Consider the following 21049-nt stretch of genomic DNA (forward strand, 5'->3'; position numbering starts at 1 on the left):
TGTCTGTGATCTATATATACCACAGCTCATGGCATCGCCGGATATTTAACCCGCTGAGCGAGGCCAGGATCAAACCTGCATCCTCGTGGATGCTAGTCAGATTCGTTTCCACTGAGCCACAACAGGAACTCCTACAGTCTTTTTCTTATTGTACTTTAAAGTAATGTCTCTGTCTGTGTTCTGGTCTCCGTAGCATCTGATAAAATGTCTGTTCTCATTTGAATTATTTTTCTTCTGTGTATAACGTTGTTTGTCTCTGGCAATCTTCAAGATTTTTTTTTTTTAATCTTTTGTTTTTAGCAGTTTGCTTTTGATGTTTTTTTTTTTTTTTTTTTTTTTTTTTTTTTTTTTTTGTCTTTTTGCCATTTCTTGGGCCGCTCCCGCGGCATATGGAGGTTCCCAGGCTAGGGGTCAAATCGGAGCTGTAGCTGCCAGCCTACGCCAGAGCCACAGCAACGCAGGATCCGAGCCGCGTCTGCGACCTACACCACAGCTCACGGCAACGCCGGAACCTTGACCCACTGAGCAAGGGCAGGGATCGAACCCGCAACCTCATGGTTCCTAGTCGGATTCGTTAACCACTGCGCCACGAAGGGAACTCCTGCTTTTGATGTTTTTAGGCATGTTTTTTATCATATTTATTCTGTTTTGGGTTTGCTGAGTTTCCTGAATCTGTAACGATGAAACAGATGACACTACTGTTAAGCCCACTTATTGACAACTTTCAGTTTTGTATGTTTTATTTTTAGTTTTAGAATTTGGGGTTTTTATGCAGTCCAATTCTATGTGGACATGTATCTTGTCCATTTTATCTGCCTTTTTCTTTATTTTATGTGTGCACTCGAAAAGAATGTATGTTCTCCAGTGTTGAGAGTAGTGTTCACATTTGTTCAGAACTCAGTTTTTTTTTACCTATTCTGTTGGGACAAAGAACACTTTGAGTTTTGGTAACATTTTGTTTCTTGGTCTGGGAGCTGATGATATGGGTGTGTTCATTTGGGGAAAATTCATTGAGCTGCACACTTATGATTTATGCACTTCCTCCGTGTGTATTATACTTCAATAAAATGTTTAAATAATGCCTAAAAGATTATTTCTTTTTCTCTCAACCTTTGAAAAGAAGAATATTGTTTTTGCCGTGTATCAGTCAGAAATGGAAAGGGCCAATCGTAACAAATATTTTGCTGATGAGAATTAGTAAATACCTTCTAGAAAGTAAAGGCTCATCACAGCAGTGATACTAAACCCACTGTTTTAGCTTGACAACCCCTAGGGGCACAATTTTTTAGATGTTTTTAAAAAAAACACAAATCCAAAAGAACTATAACTTCTTTAGACACTAATTTGGAAAAAAAAATGACTTCAGTTAGGCATTTTTGTGAACTATACACCTCTAAAGCTTAGAGTAATTTCTCATTAGAACAGTTTTTCTAGATCTATTTATGCTTACCTTTAATGCTAAGATACTGTTTTAATACTAGGAACAATTAGAAAAAGAAAAGCAACAAAATGATGGAAGGCCCATGAGTGATAAAACCTTTGAAAAGAAACGTAAGTAGTTTTCCTATCTTTTTTTTTTCTTTTCTTCCTTTCTTTTTTTTTTTTTTTTTCCTATGTCTTTACCAACAAAGTACGCAATTGATGTGACATCCTGGCATTCTGAAAGACCTTACAGAATTTTAAATTTTATATGAAAAAAATCACTTTAGTTTCTTTCATTTATCCAAAGTTATTTTGAAAAATTGGCTTCTTGCAGTGATGCAGATTTAGGAAAACATGAATAAACGGTGGAGGTCCAGTGTTTCTTCCTTCAAAGGAAAGCTTGAGGTTTGAAAAACAGCAATACGATTGTGAAATTGATCACTGAATAAGATGGAAATACTTAAATATTTAAATATATAAAAAGTAAGAAGAGGAGTTCCCGTCGTGGCGCAGTGGTTAATGAATCCGACTAGGAACCATGAGGTTGTGGGTTCAGTCCCTGCCCTTGCTCAGTGGGTTAAGGATCTAGCGTTGCCATGAGCTGTGGTGTAGGTTGCAGACACGACTTGAATCCCGCGTTGCTGTGGCTCTGGCGTAGGCCGGCGGCTGCAGCTCCAATTTGACCCCTATCCTGGGAACCTCCATATGCTGCGGGAATGGCCCAAGAAATGGCAAAAAAAAAAAAAAAAAGTAAGAAGAGTTGGAAAAGAGTGCTGTTTAGCTAGGGTTAGGGATTCATAGTGTCTGTGTTGTGTTTGGAGATGAATAAGAACTTATAGCACTTGACACAGAGTTTGTTTTAGGTAGAGACACCAAGACACCCACAACTCTCCCCAAGAGCATCCCCGTTTCTGTTCCTGGAACCTCTCCTGGCACCTCATCCACAAGTAAGAAACTTCTTTTTGTGCCTCCTATTTTCCTTGTGTAAACAACAGTTACCGGGAAGTCACTCTATGAGACGAGCCATGTTATGCGAAGGTACCTTTTGCCTTTTGCCATTAGTTGTTTTGGTGGTTCTCCACGGGCGCTAGGGTCAGAGATAATCCAGTCGGGTCGAACTAAGAAAAGGCAGCTGGACCATCCGTGTTTCACTGCAGGTAGTGGGAGATGGAGAGAGGCTGGGGTTGGGGCAGCTAAGGATGGACTGATGAATCAAGCAATTGCATTTTCCTTCTGCTTGTTACTCTAGGCAAAGAAATCAAGAAATCCAAATTGATTCGAAGCCAGTCTTTTAATAATCAAGCTTTTCATGCAAAATATGGCAGCCTAGACAAGTGCGCTAGGTATGATCTGTCAGCTGTTCACCTTTCGACGTGCTTTTTACTTTATCATCTTTTATTTCTCATCCTGATGTGACATGTTTATATGTTATATAAAATCAGGGTTAATTGTGAGTTTTTGGTAGGTCAATAATTTGTACTATCTTCTGTAAGGATTTCACATTAGAGAAAGAGGGGTCTGTTAATATGCCCGAGAGTAGGTATCCTAGAATTCCAGGAAGACGACTGCTGTGATGCTGTATAGCAGCACCGTGGACTCCAGATATTGTCTCATGAGGAGGGCGGTGCTGTACCACGTATGCCATGGGACTTCTCATTGGGCGTGGATCTGTCCCACTTACTAAATGGATATTGACTTCCATGGACTGTTGTGTCATCTCTGTCTGCAAAGAAGCCACTGGTCTGTTTCTGTGGTAAAGTGGTCCCAACGGAGTTCTCCTGACACCCCATGAATGTCAAGTCTCCATTTTGGCCCCACATCAAGATTATAAACAGCTATGATTAGGGGAGAATCAGCATAAATTAAATGACCATGACATGTACATACATCGCGCATATGTAACAGCTGCGTATCCCTCGACGGGCAAAGTAATTTTAAAGAAATATGAATCTTTAAAACTGCTTATCAAGCAAAATAATGTTATAGAAAAAAACTTATTTTTATAAAAGATTGAAAAAAAAGCTTATTCTAGGAGTTCCCATTGTGGCTCAGCGGTAACCAACCTGACTAGTAACCATGAGGATGTAGGTTCGATCCCTGGCTTTGCTCAGTGGGTTGAGGATCCAGTGTTGCCATGAGCTGTGGTGTAGGTTATGGATGTGGCTCGGATCTGGCATTGCTGTGGCTGTGGCATAGGTTGGTAGCTGCAGCTCCGATTCAACCTCTAACCTAACAGCCCTAAAATGACAAAGAAAAAAAAAAAAAGCTTGTCCTAGATTGTCAGCTATGTTTTGGATGTTATCAGTAGATATCTAGACTCCCCAGTCAATAGGGTAATCTCAAGATGGACTAAAGAGATTAAAACTAAAGAGAACTTATTTCCAGGGAAATTTTATTCATATTACCTGTTTTAGCTGAGCATCAAAAGAAATGCTGTTACTCTGATGCAGCAGAAATTTAAGGAAATGCTTTTAGGTTAAATACAAAATAATTGTTGAGAAGCATGGAGTGTAAAAAAATAAAATGAGAGAACTAGCAAGCATGTTTTATAAGAAGTAGAGGAAAGCATTCAAAAAAAAAAAAAAAAAAGGATTAGAAAAGACCAAAGTAATAGACGTCTGGGGTTGAAAGAAGCATTTGCCTGTATTTTAAACGAAACCGTGTTCTTTTCTAGTAAAACATCTGCAGCAGCGGCATATACCCCTTCCGTCTCAGGCTTAGCAAAGACTTCCATGATTTCACTAAGTGGTAAGTAAATCTGAGTTCTTCAAAAATTGTTAAATTTAAGAAAATGTGATTTTCTTTAAGTTACTCATTTCTTTTCTTTTTTTCTTTTTAGGGCACACCCATGGCACATGGAGGTTCCCAGGCTAGGGGTCCAGTTGGAGCTACAGCAGCTGCTGGCCTACACCACAGCCATAGCAATGCAGGATCCTTAACCCGCTGAGCAAGGCGAGGGATCAAACCTGTGTCCTCATGGATGCTAGTCAGATTTGTTTCCGCTGAGCCATGAAGGGAACTCCAAGTTACTCATTTCTTTACTTCTAGGTAGTTTCCCTAAATTGGTATCTTTATCAAATAGCGAAGAAATTAAACTTTCCTTAGCAGTGAAGAAGACACTTGCCAATACTGTTTTGTTTTCACTATGTCAAGAGTTGGAGTTCAGTAGTTTTAAAAGTGGAAAAGGACAAAATGGTAGGATAGGTTTTACTGTGGTCTGAGAACCCCCCCAGGTACAGACTAAAAGATTTTGCCATAACTTTTAAGGAGATTCAAAACAGTAGGGCTTCACTGTGCCTCCTATGCAGCGAAACAGTTATAATACCAATATATAAAAGTTTAGAACAGAGGTCAGCAAACCTTTCTGCCAAAGCCACATGGGTTTTGTTGGCCAAATTCGTTTCTGTCACTATTACTCAGCCGTGGTGTTGCAGGGTAAAAGCAGCTGTAGACAGTACGTAGTGAAGAGGCATGGCTTTGAGTGGCCCCCGTGCTGCTGTGCCGCAGGGAGACCCGAGGAGGGGCAGAGAGGTGGGGAGACGGCCAGAGAGTGGAGCAATCAGAACACACACAACATCGACCCATTACGTTTGCCATCTTATGTGGGTGTGGTTCCTGGTGCCCCTTGACAACTGCAGTGGTAGCATCAAAGATCACAAATCACCATAAATAAAATAATAACGAAAAAGGTGGAAATATTATGAGAATTATCAAACTGTGACACAAAGACAAGAAGCGAGCAAATGCTGTTGGAAAAATGGCACCAAGAGACTTGCAGGACGAAGCATTGCTCCAAACCTTCAATTTGTAAAAAACTCACCTGTTTCATCTGCAATAAAGGGAAGGGCAATAAAATGAGGTGTGCCTGTGTGGGACCTGCAGATCCTAAAACTTAACATCCAAAGTCTTAAGTAAAAGCATGTCTCTCATAAAGGCGAATCGTTTATTCAAATAATTTGAACAGTACTCTGTCTTCAAGTTTCAGTATTATTTGGGGGAGGGGAATGGGTTAAATGAAGTATCTGCCGTCTTTCTTGGTTAGAAAAATGTGCTCATTACTTAATAAATTACAGACTGAGGAAAAAGTCACTGTGCAGTTACACATCTGATCTATAAAGAGAAAGTGGGAGCGAAATATCTCCTAACAAATGTCTGGGGTGTCCACAGAGAGAAGAGACTTTACGTACATGTGGAACTTAAGATGGGCTTCAGGATGATTAGCATTTGAGGGGAACCGTAAGGGACACTAGGATTCTGATGGGCAGGGTGGGTATGGAGTAGTGTCCCTCGAAGGGGACCTGTCAGAAACAAAAGCTGACTGTTGTGTCCCAAGGGAGCCACAGCAGCCTGTTTGGCTGGAGCGTGGAGAGGGCATTGGGAGAGTAGTGTTAAATAAAACAAAAGTTTGAAGTTATAGCTTGGAAGGTTGAATTGAATGCCTTTTACTTATCAGGACCCCATTGCCATCAGTTACAGCCTTCCAGAGCTGTGGGCACCACAGACTGGGGAGATATGAAGGGAATTCTGCTAAGGATTCAAGGAAACAAATTATAATGGGTCCCTTGTCAGTGGGTATGGAAATCAGTGGAACCCTTTTGGAAAAGAGTTTGATAAAATTCATCAAGAATCTTCGTTTTTAAAAATATTCTGTGATTCAAAAAAAAAAAATCCCATTTGCAGTGATTTGAGATGAAGCAAGAAGGTGCATCAAATGAGATAAAAATATGTCATCTTGTGCACCCTTGATGTGTTATGATGAAAATGCTACTTGGCCCCTGTCATCCTTCCTCAAACCCGAAACCTGAGTCTTACTGTGAGAAAAGCTTCAGACAAATTCCAGTAGGGGCACATCTTATGAAATGTTTGAGCAGGACCTCTCAAAACTAGGTCATCAAAAGCAAGGAAGGCCAAGAAACTGTCCCAGCCAAGGAGACCTGACAGGTAAATGAACTGTGGCCTGGATAGTGTCCTGAGACAGATGTTGGGTGAGCTCTGATGAGTGTGAACTCACCGTGGATTTTTGTTATTAATAACGGGTCACCATGGGCTCACTAACTGCCCCAAATGTAGCATCTACATGTAAGGTGTTAATAGTAGGGGAACTAGGTAAGGGGGTGGGTGGCAATGCTTCATACCCTCTTCTCAATTTTCCTGTTCATCTAATACTTTAAAAAAACTAAAAATATTTTAAAATGAGGTCTAGAATAACTTCAAAAATGTACATGCTTAGAGATGGATTTAACAAAATGTATGCTAAATGCATGCTCAAAACTTCAAAACACTGCTGAAATAAATTAAAGAAGGTATAAATAAGTGGAAAGCTCTACCGTGTTTGTGGACTGGGAAATGTAATAGTGTTATGATGTCAGTTCTTTTTAAATTAAGCCAGAGAGTCACTGAAGTCCTGATTAAAATTCTTGCAGTCTTTTTGAAATTTACTATGTATTGAAATACATAGAACTGAGTATTTTGAAAAAGAAGTTAAATTACCTGATTTCAACATTTACTACGAAAACTTGAGTCATCAAAACCATGTAGGCTGCATTGAAATTACAGTCAGCTGAATTCCAGCAGAGGTTCCAAGATCAATCAGTGGTGATGGGATTTTTTTTTTTTTAATGATACTAGAACAATTGGATATCTGTTTAAAAATAAAAAAAAATTGAACCTCAGTTCTTATCTCACACTATACACAAAATTAACTCACAATGTATTATAAACTTAAGCATTAAAGCAAAAACTCTGACACTTCTGAAGAAAATATACAAGGAAGTCTTTGTGATTTTGGAATTGACAAAAGTTTCTCCAAACCATAAAGAAAAAGATTAATATATTGGACTTGATCAAAATTTAAAGCTTTGGCACTTTGAAATAGAGCATTAAAGGGGGGGGGGCAGGATACCGATTGAGAGAAAATATTCATGTTACATATACCTACCAAAGGACTTGTATCCAGAATATACAGAGATCATTAAAACAAATCAGGCAACTGATTTTAAGCAGGAAGAAGATCTGAACATGCACTTGACAAAAGAAGACACAAAAATTAATGAAAAGATGCTTAACATTAGTAACTATTAGAGAAATGCAAATTAAAAGCAATGAGAAGAGAAAAAAAAAACCCATGCATACAAGGAGATACCACTTCATTCCCACTAGAATGTCTAAAAGGCTCACAATGTCAAGTGTGTATGAGCAGGTGGATCAACCCTCCAGGATGCCCACAAGCTGCTACTGGAAATGCAAAAGGGTGGAACCACTTTGAACACATTTTGGCAGTTTCTTAGGAAGCTAAATCTACACTCAACTCCATGATTCAGCAATTCCATTCCAAAGCTTTTAGGAGGAATGAAAACATAGGTCCACACGCAGACTTGTGCACGATTGGTCACAGCAGCTTTATTTGTAATAGTTCAGTTACAATTTTTTTTGAAAAAATCCAAATGTCCCTCAGTAGGAAAACATAGAATTTTGGCATGTCTGTACAACGGGAATACCAGCCAGGAAAAGAAAGGGATATGGTGCTGCGATATACCATAACAGGAAGCATCGGAACATAATTATGCTGGATGAAAGAAGCCAGGCAAGAGCAGAGGACTTATTATATATGATTCCACTTGTATAAAATTCTTTATTTTTTTTTTGTCTTTTGTCTTTTTAGGGCCACACTGGCGGCGTATGGAGGCTCCCAGGCTAGGGGTCTACTCGGAGCTGTAGCTGCCAGCCTACATCACAGCCACAGCCACGCCAGATCCAAGCCGTGTCTGCGACCTACACCACAGCTCATGGCAACGCTGGATCCTTAACCCACTGAGTGAGGCCAGGGATCGAACCCTCAACCTCATGGCACTTGTATAAAATTCTTTAAAATGCAGACTAACGTCTATGGTGACAGGAGGCAAGTGATGGTTGCCTGGCTTTTCCTGGAGTTGGGGAGGGAGCTAAGGAAGGGACCAGAAGGGGGCGGGGGAAGCATTTGGTTGTGATGGTATGTTCACTCTTAATTGTGGTGGTGGCTCATGGATGCAAATTTCAGAACCTTAAGTTTGTGTAGTTTATTGTATATAAATTATACCTTAATAAAACTGATTTTAAAAGAAGGAAAAATAAGTCAGCTCTCAGTAACTTGTCCTCCCTTATTTTTTTATTTTTTTTGTCTTTTTGCCTTTTTCTAGGGCTGCTCCCATGGCATATGGAGGTTCCCAAGCTAGGGGTCAAATCGGAGCTGTAGCCACCGGCCTACGCCAGAGACACAGCAACTCGGGATCCGAGCTGCGTCTGCAACCTACACCACAGCTCACAGCAACACCAGATCCTTAACCCACTGAGTGAGGCCAGGGATTGAACCTGCAACCTCATGGTTCCTAGTCAGATTTGTTTACCACTGAGCCATGACGGGAACTCTTACCTGTCCTCCCTCAGGTTAGCATCTCTCCTGGTGTGTTCAGTCTGGCTGACCATCTGTTATTAATTTCAGATGATTCATTCCGGACTCGAAATGCCAGCAGTGCTCCGAGTTCCTTCTCATCTAACACCCCCCTGCCTGGCACCTCCCGAGGGACAGGCAGCTCAGCTGATCCAAAGAGCAGCGGAAGTAAAGACACACAGCCACGGAAGGCCACCTTGTAAGTAAGCCAGGCATGTCCTGCTAAGTGTTTTCTTCTCTTTCTCAGTGTACTTTCCATCCCACTTAAATCCTGTCCAAACAATAGGAAATGTCTGCAATGAAGAAAGACTAGAACTTAAAAGGAATTACTATCACACGCGCCTCTCTTATATTAGATATTATCTAAGACAATCTATATATGGCAAAGATGTTGTAACCTTAGGAAACAGAAACTCTAAGTGGCTGCCACTAATAGCTAAGGTCTGTTTATCTTTCTGTGAAATGTTTGCATTCAGGAGATTTAGCCTTGAGGAGACACTGGGTATAATCACATTCTTTGAAACAACTAGCTTAAGTATGTAGTACTGTCTGTCTGTCTGTCTGTCTATCTCTCATCTTTACATCTATCTGTCTACCTACCTACCTACCTCTCAATCAGTCATGGCTACTTTTTTAACATGTAACTGAATATACTCCATCTGCACGTTGTGTGGTTCTCATTTGGACTTTCTCATGGATGCACACGGCCGCGTACCTGGAATAGAGATTAGTCTCTGTACTGGTCATATTTTTGTAGAATATTATCCAGAATTCAGTGCCATGCCATATCCAAATAAAAAGCTGTCCCTTTTCTTTAAAATAAGCACATGAATGATTTCAGAAAGAATTATTTTGGTTTTTGCTGCTCCAAAAAAAAAAAAATTCTATGCAATAACATTTTCTACCTTTTCAGTGTCATAGAGATGACACATCTGGTACTTAGGAATATATATCAATGTCTTAAGGGAAATATAGGATTGCATCATGTGTTATGGCTTCAAGGCCAGATGATTGATATAATTTAGGCTGTGTTAATGTCTGTTATGGTTCTACAAAATGAATAACATAGGAAAAGTGTGAATTGAATTGAATGCTGTGTTAGATGCACACAGAGTTTGGTAATTAAAGGGTATTCCAAGTAATTTTTTTTTTTTTTTTTTTTTTTTTTTGGCTTTTAGGGCCGCACCCGTGGCACATGGAGGTTCCCAGGCTAGGGGTCTAATTGGAGCTGTAGCTGATGGCCTATACCATAGCCACAGCAATGAGAGATCTGAGCCATGTCTGCAACCTACACCACAGCTCATGGTAAAGCCAGATCCTTAACCCACTGAGCAAGGCCAGGGATCGAACCTATGTCCTCATGGATGCTAGTTGGGTTCGTTAACCACCGAGCCACGACGGGAACTCCTCCAAGTAATTTTTAATGTGTCATTTACTTTTCTACTTGATCACAATTCTCATATTAGGTTTATTCACAATAGATTATATCTGTTTCTTTATTGACTTTGTAAGCATTATGTGGATAAAAGTTTTCATTTTTTTCTTTCTTCTTTTTTCTCTTCTCTCTCTCTTTCTTCTTTTTTGACAAAGAAAATCCAGAAAATCCAATCCTTAGATCATCTGCTTGATGAAGGAGGTAAAACAAAGACAACTGGCGATGATGTGATTGATGGACAAAAGCTAAAGTGGTAGTTAGGGTTCTTTTTTTTTTTAATGAATGGAAAAGAGATACGTGATGGCCGCTGATAGTGTTCAGTGTTCCATATTTGAAATTAGATTCCCTGGGAGGTATAATATCTATTTCTTGAATAATAATGTGGTTACAGAATTCCAGTGTTCTAGTGAAGTATAGTGAAAACACATCTTTAGGTATGTGCTTTAAGTACTGCTTCAAATGAGACAAGTCTGCATTTATTTGTGCAGGAAACCATCTATTTAATTGTTCTAGAGTTTAGCATTTAAAAATTGTTTGAAAGGTCCAAATCAGCTGAAATCGACTGCCTCGATGATCACTCAGAGGGGGACTCGGGAGTAAGGACACTGCATTTTCTCCCAGATCTCCAAGCCCAGTTGAAAAGTCACGCTGACACAGGGTACAAACAGCTGTCCAAAATTATATCAGCCCTGCAATTGTGGTGACAAGATGTTGTACCTGGACATTCCGAAATTAAAATTTGGCAATGAAAATGCTACAAAGATTTCTGATAACTTTTAGCTACCACTACCTTAAAAATAATAGAGTGATGATTTCCTTTATTTCCTAGAAGAATTTATTTTATAAATACTTTGTTTACATTTTAGATTGTATTTGTCCTTACTGAATTAAAAAATGATGAATCTAGTTTGAATCAGCTGTTATTCCAAGCTATCATGCTTAAGCTATGTCAACAGCATTTATTTGTACTAATGCTAATATTTCCATCAAAATTTGCCTGTGGAATATATACAGTTCTTAATTTTAAAACGTCAGTTCTTGAGATATACTGTATGAAGCTATTGTCAGCTTCTCTATTTCAAAATGCAATCCGCATATAACTACATTGATATTAGAAAATTTTGTTTTTTTTAACTATATTGATGTATGATAAAGATGATCTAATTTGTGAATGCATATGCGTGTGTGGTTACTTTTTATAATGTGAAATAATAATGAATTGACTCAAAATAAAACATAGGTTAATGAGATACCTGTGTTTGTGGAAAAAAAAAAAGCTTTAAGTACTTTCCTGCAGTTTTTATTCTGTAATTAAAGATAGGTCATTTTTAATAAGGAGCCAGAAAAGCACACAAACGTCAGCTATAAATTACCCAGGGGACAGCTACCTGGTGTGGGACTTTTTCATGCTGTTTGCTCCCCCCTTTCCTTACCTGTGGCCTCTTTGGGGCTATTTTTAGTGATTCTTAGTATCTGTCATTTACGGGCAACAGGTAAATGGAATTGTTCAACCATTCATTTTGCTGGGAGTTCAAAATTAAGTAAGTATGAGAAGCTTGACAGTACTGCTAATTCATAGGCTCTTTGTGGATTTCATTTAACTCTTTTAGCGATGTCTCCTGCCAAACATTGCTAACGTGGACCTGAGTGCACTGTGATCTAGGAGAGGTACGAAAGGACCTCAGAGCAGCATCAGTTTTTCCAGCACTTTGATTTCATAGCATTGCTTTGGTTACTTTAAATAAAATGGAGAACTTCAGTTTACTTGTTCAATAATAAATGTTAGCAGCCTTAAGAACTTTTTATTTTCCACCATGCATGCAGGAGAAGAGGAATGCGATTTGACAGAGAAAGTTACGACTGCCTAGAAAGTTCAGGAATCTACAGAAGTCAGCTGCGGCCTTATCCCTAGGCACTAAATTATCAATTAAGACAATCAATCAAAGCTATGTTTGGAAGTCTTTTTTTTTCCCTGAACATGATGATTTCGAAAATTCTTGAAATATTTGTTAACATTATACTTCCAAGGACAGGTGTATAAAAGCAGAGTTAAAAAAAAAAAGCATCGGCGAGGAGTTCCTTTCGTGGCTCAGCAGAAACGAACCTGACTAGTATCCATGAAGACGAGAGTTTGATCCTGGCCTTGCTCAGTGGGTTAAGGATCCAGCGTTGCCCTGAGCTGTGGTGTAGGTCGCAGACGTGGCTCAGATCCCCCGTTGCGGTGGCTGTGGTGGAGGCCGGCAGCTACAGCTCCGATTCGACCCCTAGCCTGGGAACTTCCATATGCTGCGGGTGCGGCCCTAGGGGGGAGGAAAATTGGTGACCTTAGGATTATAGGCACTCATGCCTCGATTCACCCCAGAAACAAGATTGGTACCCTTGTAAAAGTTCTCGAACAGCTTCTCAGATAGTTCCTCTCAACCAGCTGTGCGACACAGAAAGATCCCCTCGCATCTGTTCCTGCAAGAAAACGGGACATCTCCATCTGTTGCTTATGGAAACTTGAAGCTTTAAGGGTAGGTTCTAGAGTTTCACTAGTTGGCACTATAAAAAAAAAAAAAAAAATGACCTGTAAAAACAAGTTTCCTGGCAGAACTGGAGAGGGCCAAAAAGGATTTTACTTAATATAGAAGAGCATTCCGAGCTCTTCTCCCATAACCTCATACGCATTTAGAAGTCATTTCCAGAGTTCCCGTTGTGGATCAGTGGGTTAAGGACCCAATGCGAGGATGTGGGTTCATTCCCTGGCCTTGCTCAGTGGGTTAAAGATCTGACATTGCCACAAGCTGTGGTATAGGCTACAGCTGCAGCTCTGATTTGACCTTTGGCCTGGGTGTGGCCATAAAAAAAATCATTTCCATTACTTGACTTCCTGAGCTTTAGACGCTATTCTGGAAGAGTGAGTCCAGTTTGCCTGCCGTTAGTGGGCATGTGTGAAATATTTGAATTGAAATGGAATACTCTGCAGCTTGAGTAGGGGGTTTACAGTGAAGATAAAAATGAATTTCATTCATTCAATAATCTGTTCTCAGTTTTTATGGCATGTGTGTGAGGGAATGAGTGTGTGTCTGTCTCTCTTTCTGTGTAGGAACAGTTTTTAAAACCTGACGTGGAATTCCCGTTGTGTCTCAGTGGTTAATGAATCCAACTAGGAGGTTGCGGGTTTGATCCCTGGCCTCACTCAGTGGGTTGGGGACCTGGCGTTGCTGTGAGCTGTGGTGTAGGTCACAGATGCAGCTCGGATCTGGTGTTGGCTGTGGTTGTGGTGTAGGCTGGCAGCAACAGCTCTGATTAGACCCCTAGCCTGGGAACCTCCATAGGCCCTGGGTATGGCCCTAGAAAAGGCAGAAAGACAAACAAAAAAACAAAACAAAAACCCCTGATGCTTAAATATAGTGAAGCATTGTTATAATGTTCAGATTCCCCCCCCCCCCAGGTTGAAACCTTGAATTTTTTTCCTAAGATCAGTTACATTTTTCATTGATCTGCATTTTTTCACCATGCATGTGTACTTGGAAAATCTGAAACCTAGTGTTCTTGGAGCTTTTTCAAGCATATGTATGGAAATACTAATTTTTAAAATAGAGAATAGGACCACTTTCTGCCTTGAAGAGTAATTGTTAGGTATCGCCTATGCCATTATTGTTTTATTCCAGTTCACGGAGTGAGAAGGAGAGAATTTGAAGTTGGTCTGTATGTTCTATGTATCATGCCCCCCCCCGCCCCTTTTTAGGGCTGTACCTGCAGCACTTGCAAGTTTCCAAGGTAGGGGTCAAATCGGAGCATGCGGGATCCCCAACCCACTGAGCAAGGCCAGGGATCGAACCTTCATCTTCATGGATACTAGTTGGATTCATTTCCACTGTGCCACAGTGGGAACTCCCTATGATTCCTTTAATGATAATGAACCTTTTCATAACTAGGTTTGGCCATGTTTATTTCACAGGGTAAGGTGCTCTCATAGGCTTTCTTTTCTAGACGTCATCTTTTAAAAATAAATTTTTTAAAAAATTAATTTTGTCTGAAATCCTACGCTCAGGTTTTTATTTACAACAAACCAAACAAACAAATTCTTACTGCCTTCATTGCATCCTTGCTATTGTCAATTATCTTTGAATAAGTCTCTGGGTCTTCTAATATAAATATGAGTAATTTGACTGAGCCCTATTTTGTTTCTCTTTCTACTATTTTTCCACAAATGAACCTGATTAGTTGTTTACTAGCAAGTTTCATAGGTATGCCGGTTGTGGAGTTCCTGTCGTGGCACAGTGAAAACGAATCTGACTAGGAACCATGAGGTTGCGGGTTCAATCCCTGGCCTCCCTTAGGGATTAAGGATCTGGCATTGCCGTGAGCTGTGGTGTAGGTTGCAGACACAGCTCGGATCTGGTGTTGCTGTGGCCATGGCATAGGCCGTGGCTGTAGCTCCAATTAGCTGGGAACCTCCATATGCTGTGCGTGCAGGCCTTAAAAAAAAAAAAAAAAGAATGCCCGCTGAAGTTAGTCCTCTGTTTTGATCTCTCTAGCCCCTAGGGTTGCCTGGCCCTTACCAGCATCAGCTAATACACTTGGAGGGAAGTGAACTAAGGTCCAGGTTTTAGAGCAATGAGGGGTCAGTCTCTAGACGGCTGCTCATTATTATGACTCATCCACATTGCTCTGATTCATTGTTATAAGATGACCAATCAATACATTCGTTTTAAGTATATGTAAATATTAGGTATATATAAATATTGGATAGCAAAAAGAAATCCAATTAGGCAACATCAGTTAGTCAGCAGAGCTGACATTCTAAGATTAGTTAACTCTATTCATGATTCTCTGAATTTGCTCCTAAACTATTTTCTCATTTCCATAACAGAAAATGACTCGCTAAGAAAGTTTTGGGGATATTTGCTATTTTTCTTTCAACCTCGGGACAGAGTCCTTGCTGATATTGTTTAGCCACAGGAGGTAACTGAGAGGTGAGCCCTTGCTGCCTGTTGGACTGGATCCCATCAGCTATCTTAGATGGAAAGAAGGAAGAGTGAAATAGGCTTGGGGACTGGAGGCCGGGCTGGGCGGGGCGGGGGGCGGGAGCAGGCCTCTGACTCTGCCATTGCCCCACCGGGTGACCTTTTCCTTCTTCTGAGATGCCCTGTATGACCTGGGCATGGTGCCCAAGGCCCACAATACTTTTAGCGGCCCATGGAGATGTTTTGTTTCTTGCAATAAGCAAGTTCCATAACTTTGCATTGATGTAAAGACAGATATAATCCAGCATATATTCATCTTTATAGCAATGCAGTCATAAAATATTTTTATTATACACACATAGATTTTTTTTTTTCGCGTATTTATTTCTACAGAGGAAGGTGCCCATGAAGGCAGAAGTGCCCAGGGCCCACCAAAGCCATGCGGCGGCCCTGTCTCTGCTTTCCCACTCCTTTCCTTTGTTAAATAAAGATACCGAACTGGATGATCTGTGGCTCGTTACTGGCTCCCTAGAGTAGACGGGGCCACGTTGCCGCAGATGCTACGATCCGAACTCACCGCAGCTGTTTTCTTCTAGCTTTAGCAAGAAATGATTCTATAATAGGTTAAAGTAAAATAATTTTGCAGCAGGAGGAAGAGTGGGACGCTCATGACCCCTGGGAAATGTGTACAAAGTCTCTGTCTTGATATAGAGAGTTCTGATCTGTCATAGTTTTAAGTCCAGATACCAGGATAGTCTCTAGTCAATAACAGAGGCTCTTAGAAACAGGCTTAAAATACCAGACAGGTTGTACAAACATCTCCTTAAGGTAAATTTGAATTTAATACTCAGATTTATCTAAGAACGGCTCAAACTGGCATTTGAGGACAAGGGGGGACATGCAGTACCAGCATTCTGTGTAGGTTCAGACACCTAAGATCCAGCATCTGCTGTAGCTCTAAGTTCTCATGAGTGTCATCAGCCACAGGAGAGTCAGACTGACCACACTGCCCAGAAACAGCAGCATCCTGGAGGTGTCTTCATAGATCCCGGAGTGCAGGGGCCGGTCTGCTTTCATGATGGAAGGTGTGGAATAAGCAGGGATTTCTGACAGGCTTCCCACCACTGCTTCCATTCCCTCTTTGTCCAAATGCAATCACTGCTCTTTGTAAAACCTAGAAAGGGAAATACATGGAAGGCCATCTGGGTACCTCGTCTCCACTGAGATGAGGACATGAATTGAGCCCTTGACATTTTTTGTTTGGTCCTACCCAGGGGGCCATGCTCTCAAGATTTATTCTCAGAAGAATGGTCTGAGGTTGCACCAGCAACTGCTGTAGAAGCTCCCATAATACCAGGAGACACCAGGAACCCGCAGGTGAAATGCATTCTGGGCAGGGACGCCGTGACTGGCCACTGTGTGCGCACATGCATCAAGTCAGCAAGTACTTCATGAGCATGTACTTTGTGCTACTGATGCTTGAGCTGAGCTGGTGTTCAGCTCAACAAGAAGCCTGAAGGTTTTCAAGCTGCCTGGAACCCCTGAGAACATTGACCTTCCTTCTGGCAGGCATGATGGGGGCAGGACTGTGGTTAGTCTTCTGTACCAACTTCCAGGGCCTCGTGCTGCTATGAGGTGGCCCCCTGGGTAAGCCCTGGGGTCCCTGGAGTCTTCCTGAACTCTGGTTGCCTTAACTTAGGCCACCTGTCATATTCGTGAGGCCCTTTTGTCCAGGAACCACATATGATGTGACGGACCTGTACACTTCTTTTTTTTTGGTCTTTTTGCCTTTTCTAGGGCTGATCCCGCGGCGTATGGAGGTTTCCAGGCTAGGGGTCGAATCGGAGCTGTAGCCACCCGCGTACGCCAGAGCCACAGCAACGAGGAATCCGAGCCACATCTGCGACCTACACCACAGCTCGTGGCAACACCAGGGATCGAACCCGCAACCTCATGGTTCCTAGTTGGATTCGTTAACCACTGTGCCACGACGGGAACTCCGGGAACCTGTATACTTTTATAAAGATTGTGACCACAGAGCAGTAGCACCTGCACATTCTCTGCATTCTGGGAGTGAAAATTCACTTACTGGAATAAACAGAAGGAGAATATTTAATAATTTACAATTTAAACTGTAGACCCACAACACATTTCTTCAATTTTTCATGTGTTTGCGGCAGAAATGCATGTGTTTGCAGCTCTAGAGGCAGAACAAGGGACAAAGAATATGAGTCAAGGCCAAAAAATATATATAGAACACCCCCCACAATTTTAGCCGTTCGTGAATTGAGCTGCTTTTCAAATAAGTGATGAGTTCCTTGTCACGGAAGGCATTAAAATGAAAAAAAGAAGAAAAAAAAAAAAAAAGCAGAGACCTATTTTGTAGGGATATCTTCGAGAGGATTTCCACAAGAGGCGGGAAGTTAGACCTCGGGGGGTTTCTTTCATCTTGAAAGTGGTGCAGTTTCATGGAATTTTAAATGAATCTGTGAACCAATTTCATTTGGGGGTAAATTTCCCCTTGAGCATCAGGAGGAAGAGTTCGTTCGTTCTACGTAAGAGAAACTAACTGAAGAGATGTTTTAATAAAGCAGCTCCACATTCTGAAAACATCCAGCTTGGGTGTTATTTTAAGTCTTTTGGAATGTTAAATCTAATTTTCTGCTACAGCTTGGCCTTTGATCAGTGTTAAGTGGCATGTAAAAAAGATTTGTTGGTTTGGGGCCCTAATGAAAGATCCTGGCCTTGGTTATTTTGAGATTTCTCGCAGCAATGGCAAGGTCACGAAGGTCAGCCCGGGGTGAGAAAAGTCTCCCACGATTCCCATCTGCTTAGGTCGTTCATGCATCTCACGCTTCTGATCTGACTTGAACTTTGGAAAGAAAATGTCCATTTGTCTGTGGTACAAGGACATGCAATGGTGAAATGTAGGGGAAAGCCATAGACTGCCGGGCACACCGTCTCTGTCCCTTCCTCCAAGACGATTTCCGGTAACAAGCCTCCCTCAGTTGATGACATGTAGCTCATTGCATTCTTTTGTGATGCTCTGGCTCAGAGAAAAGAGCTGGAACTTACCAAATATGTATTACTTCAGCTTTAGTGAAGCAGTTTTATTTCCCAGCCAATGACTTGCATTTTCTCTGGGAAAGAATGCCACACTTGGGTATCCATTTCTCTGCGTTTTTCAGCAACCCAAACCAACCCGATAGCTGCAGGATTCCTGGATGAGGGCTGTTTTCGGTCCCCAGATTCTCCAGACTTCCAGGATTCCAGGAGAACCTTGGGAGTCTGGGCAGGGACCAGGGGAGGGGAGCAAAGGAAATTTTCAACCCCCTATCTATCTTTAGTTAGAGAACCTCTGGCATTATCTATTTAATCTATCATTCTATCTGTCTATCTACATGCATACCTTGGATTTTTTCCCTTTCTTTAGAAAGGATGAGTTCTGTGACTCCAAAATAAAAAGAGTGAAAACTACTAATTGGTACTAAATTAGTCTTAAGGAAGCTCCAATGTCTTAATGTGTGAAGTACAGCCAAAATTTACCAGTACCTATTTCACAGTGTTCTTCAGAGGATTAAATGAAGTGATATATGTTAAGTACCCAGAACAACGTCTGATGTAGAATTGGGGATTCATGAATATTCATTTTCTTTGGCTCCTTGCATCCCCTTCTCACGGAGTTGGCCTGGCTGTCGGGCTGGAGTATAACTGAGGACGTGACATGTCTTGAAGATTGATTTATAAATCTGTTCACCTAGACATTTGTTGAGGGCTTATGATATTTGAGTCCTCTGCTAGGCACTCAGGATTTGAAGAAAAATCAGGTAGAAAGTGTCTGTCTAGTGAGGACAGGCGCAAAAGGGGTCAGCCCTGTCCCTGAACAGGTGAGAAAGGAACTCCCTGCAGAAACCACCCTCCCTGAAAGCATCATTCTGCTAAAGTAATAAAGGGCCGGGGTTCTGTCCCCTTCCTGCCTAACCAGGAAAGGTGTCCTTATTGGGTTTGTTTTGACCACAGTTCAGGCAGCCAAAAGAAATTCCCCAAAGGTCAGCCTTTCCCAGCTGGCGAAACATGGACCCACTCGTAGGCCCTGTGGGAGTCACGCACAAAAGCAAGGTCCTGTCTGCTAACAAGCCCTCATTCTCTCCTTGTTCTGGACAAAATAGAGTGAACAAGTCACTAATTCCAGCTGGTGCCCCAAGGACCCATGTCCTTCTGCACCTGCTCCCTTGTGCTTGGTTAGCTCTGGCGTGTCTGGCCTTTTCCGTGCCTGTCTGCGGGAGGGGCCCTCTGGCTGCTCCGTCTGGTCACACCATGTGCAGACAGAGGCCTCTGTAGCAGAAGTGATGACCTTTCCGCCCCTCCTCTGCTTAGCAAGGCCCCTTGCTGACAAGCAGCCACACAATCCGGAGTGGGCACAAAGCTGTCTGTCTGGCCTAGCTGTTACAGTGGTGGCCACACAAGTCCAGTGCTCCCTGAGAGTGGCAGGATGGAAGGAACCCGGGATGAATATGTCATATGACCTTGATCAAGCCAACCTCTGAGCCCTGCTTTCATCTGTAGAGTAGGTGGGAGTGTCTAAGTTTTCTATACTGAGAATCCGAGGACAAGGGACTTTGTCACTTGCCCCAGGTCACAACATTAGAAACTGAAGGAGCAAAGATACAAGCCTAAATTTCTCAGATGATATGCCTTTTTAAATATGACCCAGAAGAATGTCTGGATTGCTGTGTAGAGGTGCTTGGAAAACGGTGAGCCTGTGGGAGGTGGGCGGGCGGGGAGGGGCATCGCATGAAAATGCTGGCACTGGCCCCTGGTCCATCCCACATGCTCAATGTCTGTTTCAATCTGTGAAACCTGAGAACATGTTCCTGAAATCCTTTGGCATCAACTAACACAGGCCCAACGCGCAGGGAAGAGACGGGAGTAGACCCATGGCTCTGGGAGAGAAGAACCTTATCAAAGTCCCTTTGGGCAAGATGTAATCCACAAGAATTGACGCCGTGTCAGGATTAATCTCATCAAAGAGTTTGGGACTTTTCCGCTGAGTCCTGCGAAAATTCATAGTCCTTATTGAAGCGCCTCTTGGGGAAACTGAGGAAGGTCTCTGACATCAAAGACCTCGTGGAATGAAGGCAAAGCCTTCCTGGGCCAGGGCCAGCTCGGGGTTGTGAGAGAGGCTCCAGGAGCCCCTTACAGAAGGGGTCAGGCACCAGCCCTTGGTCCCCTGCAGGCAGAGTCTCCTCTCCAGCTGGGCTCAGCTCGGCCTGGAGGCCCCAGGAGCTCTCCCCTTCAGCCAGATGCTTTTTTTTTTTTTTCTTCCCTCTGTCTTTTCTAGGGCTGCCCCGCAGCATATGGAGGTTCCCAGGCTAGGGGTCGAATCGGAGCTGTAGCTGCCGGCCTACACCGGAGCCACAGCAGCACGGGATCCGAGCCGTATCTGCAACCCACACCACAGCTCATGGCAACGCAGGATCCTTAACCCACTGAGCGAAGTCAGGGATCGAACCTGCAACCTCATGGTACCTAGTCGGGTTCGTTAACCACCGCGCCAGATGGAAACGCCCAGCCAGTGGCTTTTAACGCCGGATACACACCTCCTCCCAGCGTCCGGGTACCGTTCCTCCACCGGCCCATGTCCTCCCAGGGGCAGGGCTCCCTCCCGCCTCCTCCCGGAGACCCTGAGCCAGCAGCTGTCCCGTTTGTTCACCTTGCGGGGCAGGGGGGGCATTATTCCCCAGAGCGAACCCCCCTCCAGCTTCCTTCCAGGGCCAGGCCCTGTGGCTGCCCCTGGTCTCCGGCAGCTTT

The 21049-nt window shown here is 42.5% G+C and overlaps 1 protein-coding gene across 20 annotated transcripts in view; it reads left to right on the plus strand.

The window, feature by feature from the left end:
• The window catches only part of PPP4R4 (protein phosphatase 4 regulatory subunit 4), a 111961-nt gene extending 99733 nt beyond the window's left edge, over nucleotides 1–12228 (plus strand). For 16 of the 20 annotated variants that reach the window (XM_084970111.1, XM_084970112.1, XM_084970113.1 and 13 more), the window contains 6 exons: nucleotides 1482–1551; nucleotides 2286–2369; nucleotides 2672–2765; nucleotides 4097–4170; nucleotides 8900–9047; nucleotides 10439–11459. In XM_084970111.1, the coding sequence (XP_084826237.1) occupies nucleotides 1482–1551; nucleotides 2286–2369; nucleotides 2672–2765; nucleotides 4097–4170; nucleotides 8900–9047; nucleotides 10439–10463 (495 nt within the window). In that variant the 3' untranslated portion in view covers nucleotides 10464–11459. Of the gene's footprint in view, nucleotides 1–1481; nucleotides 1552–2285; nucleotides 2370–2671; nucleotides 2766–4096; nucleotides 4171–8899; nucleotides 9048–10438; nucleotides 11460–11893; nucleotides 12075–12107 lie in introns of those variants that run through there. The other 4 variants (XM_084970102.1, XM_084970105.1, XM_084970109.1 and 1 more) reach the window with 2 other exon arrangements.
• The last annotated feature ends 8821 nt before the right edge of the window (nucleotides 12229–21049 follow it).

This window comes from Sus scrofa, chromosome 7, assembly GCF_054392235.1.
Source record: "Sus scrofa isolate SSC_HxYL_T2T_F1_AM1 chromosome 7, Sscrofa_HxYL_maternal_Yorkshire_Landrace_v2.0, whole genome shotgun sequence".
NCBI lineage: Eukaryota > Metazoa > Chordata > Mammalia > Artiodactyla > Suidae > Sus > Sus scrofa.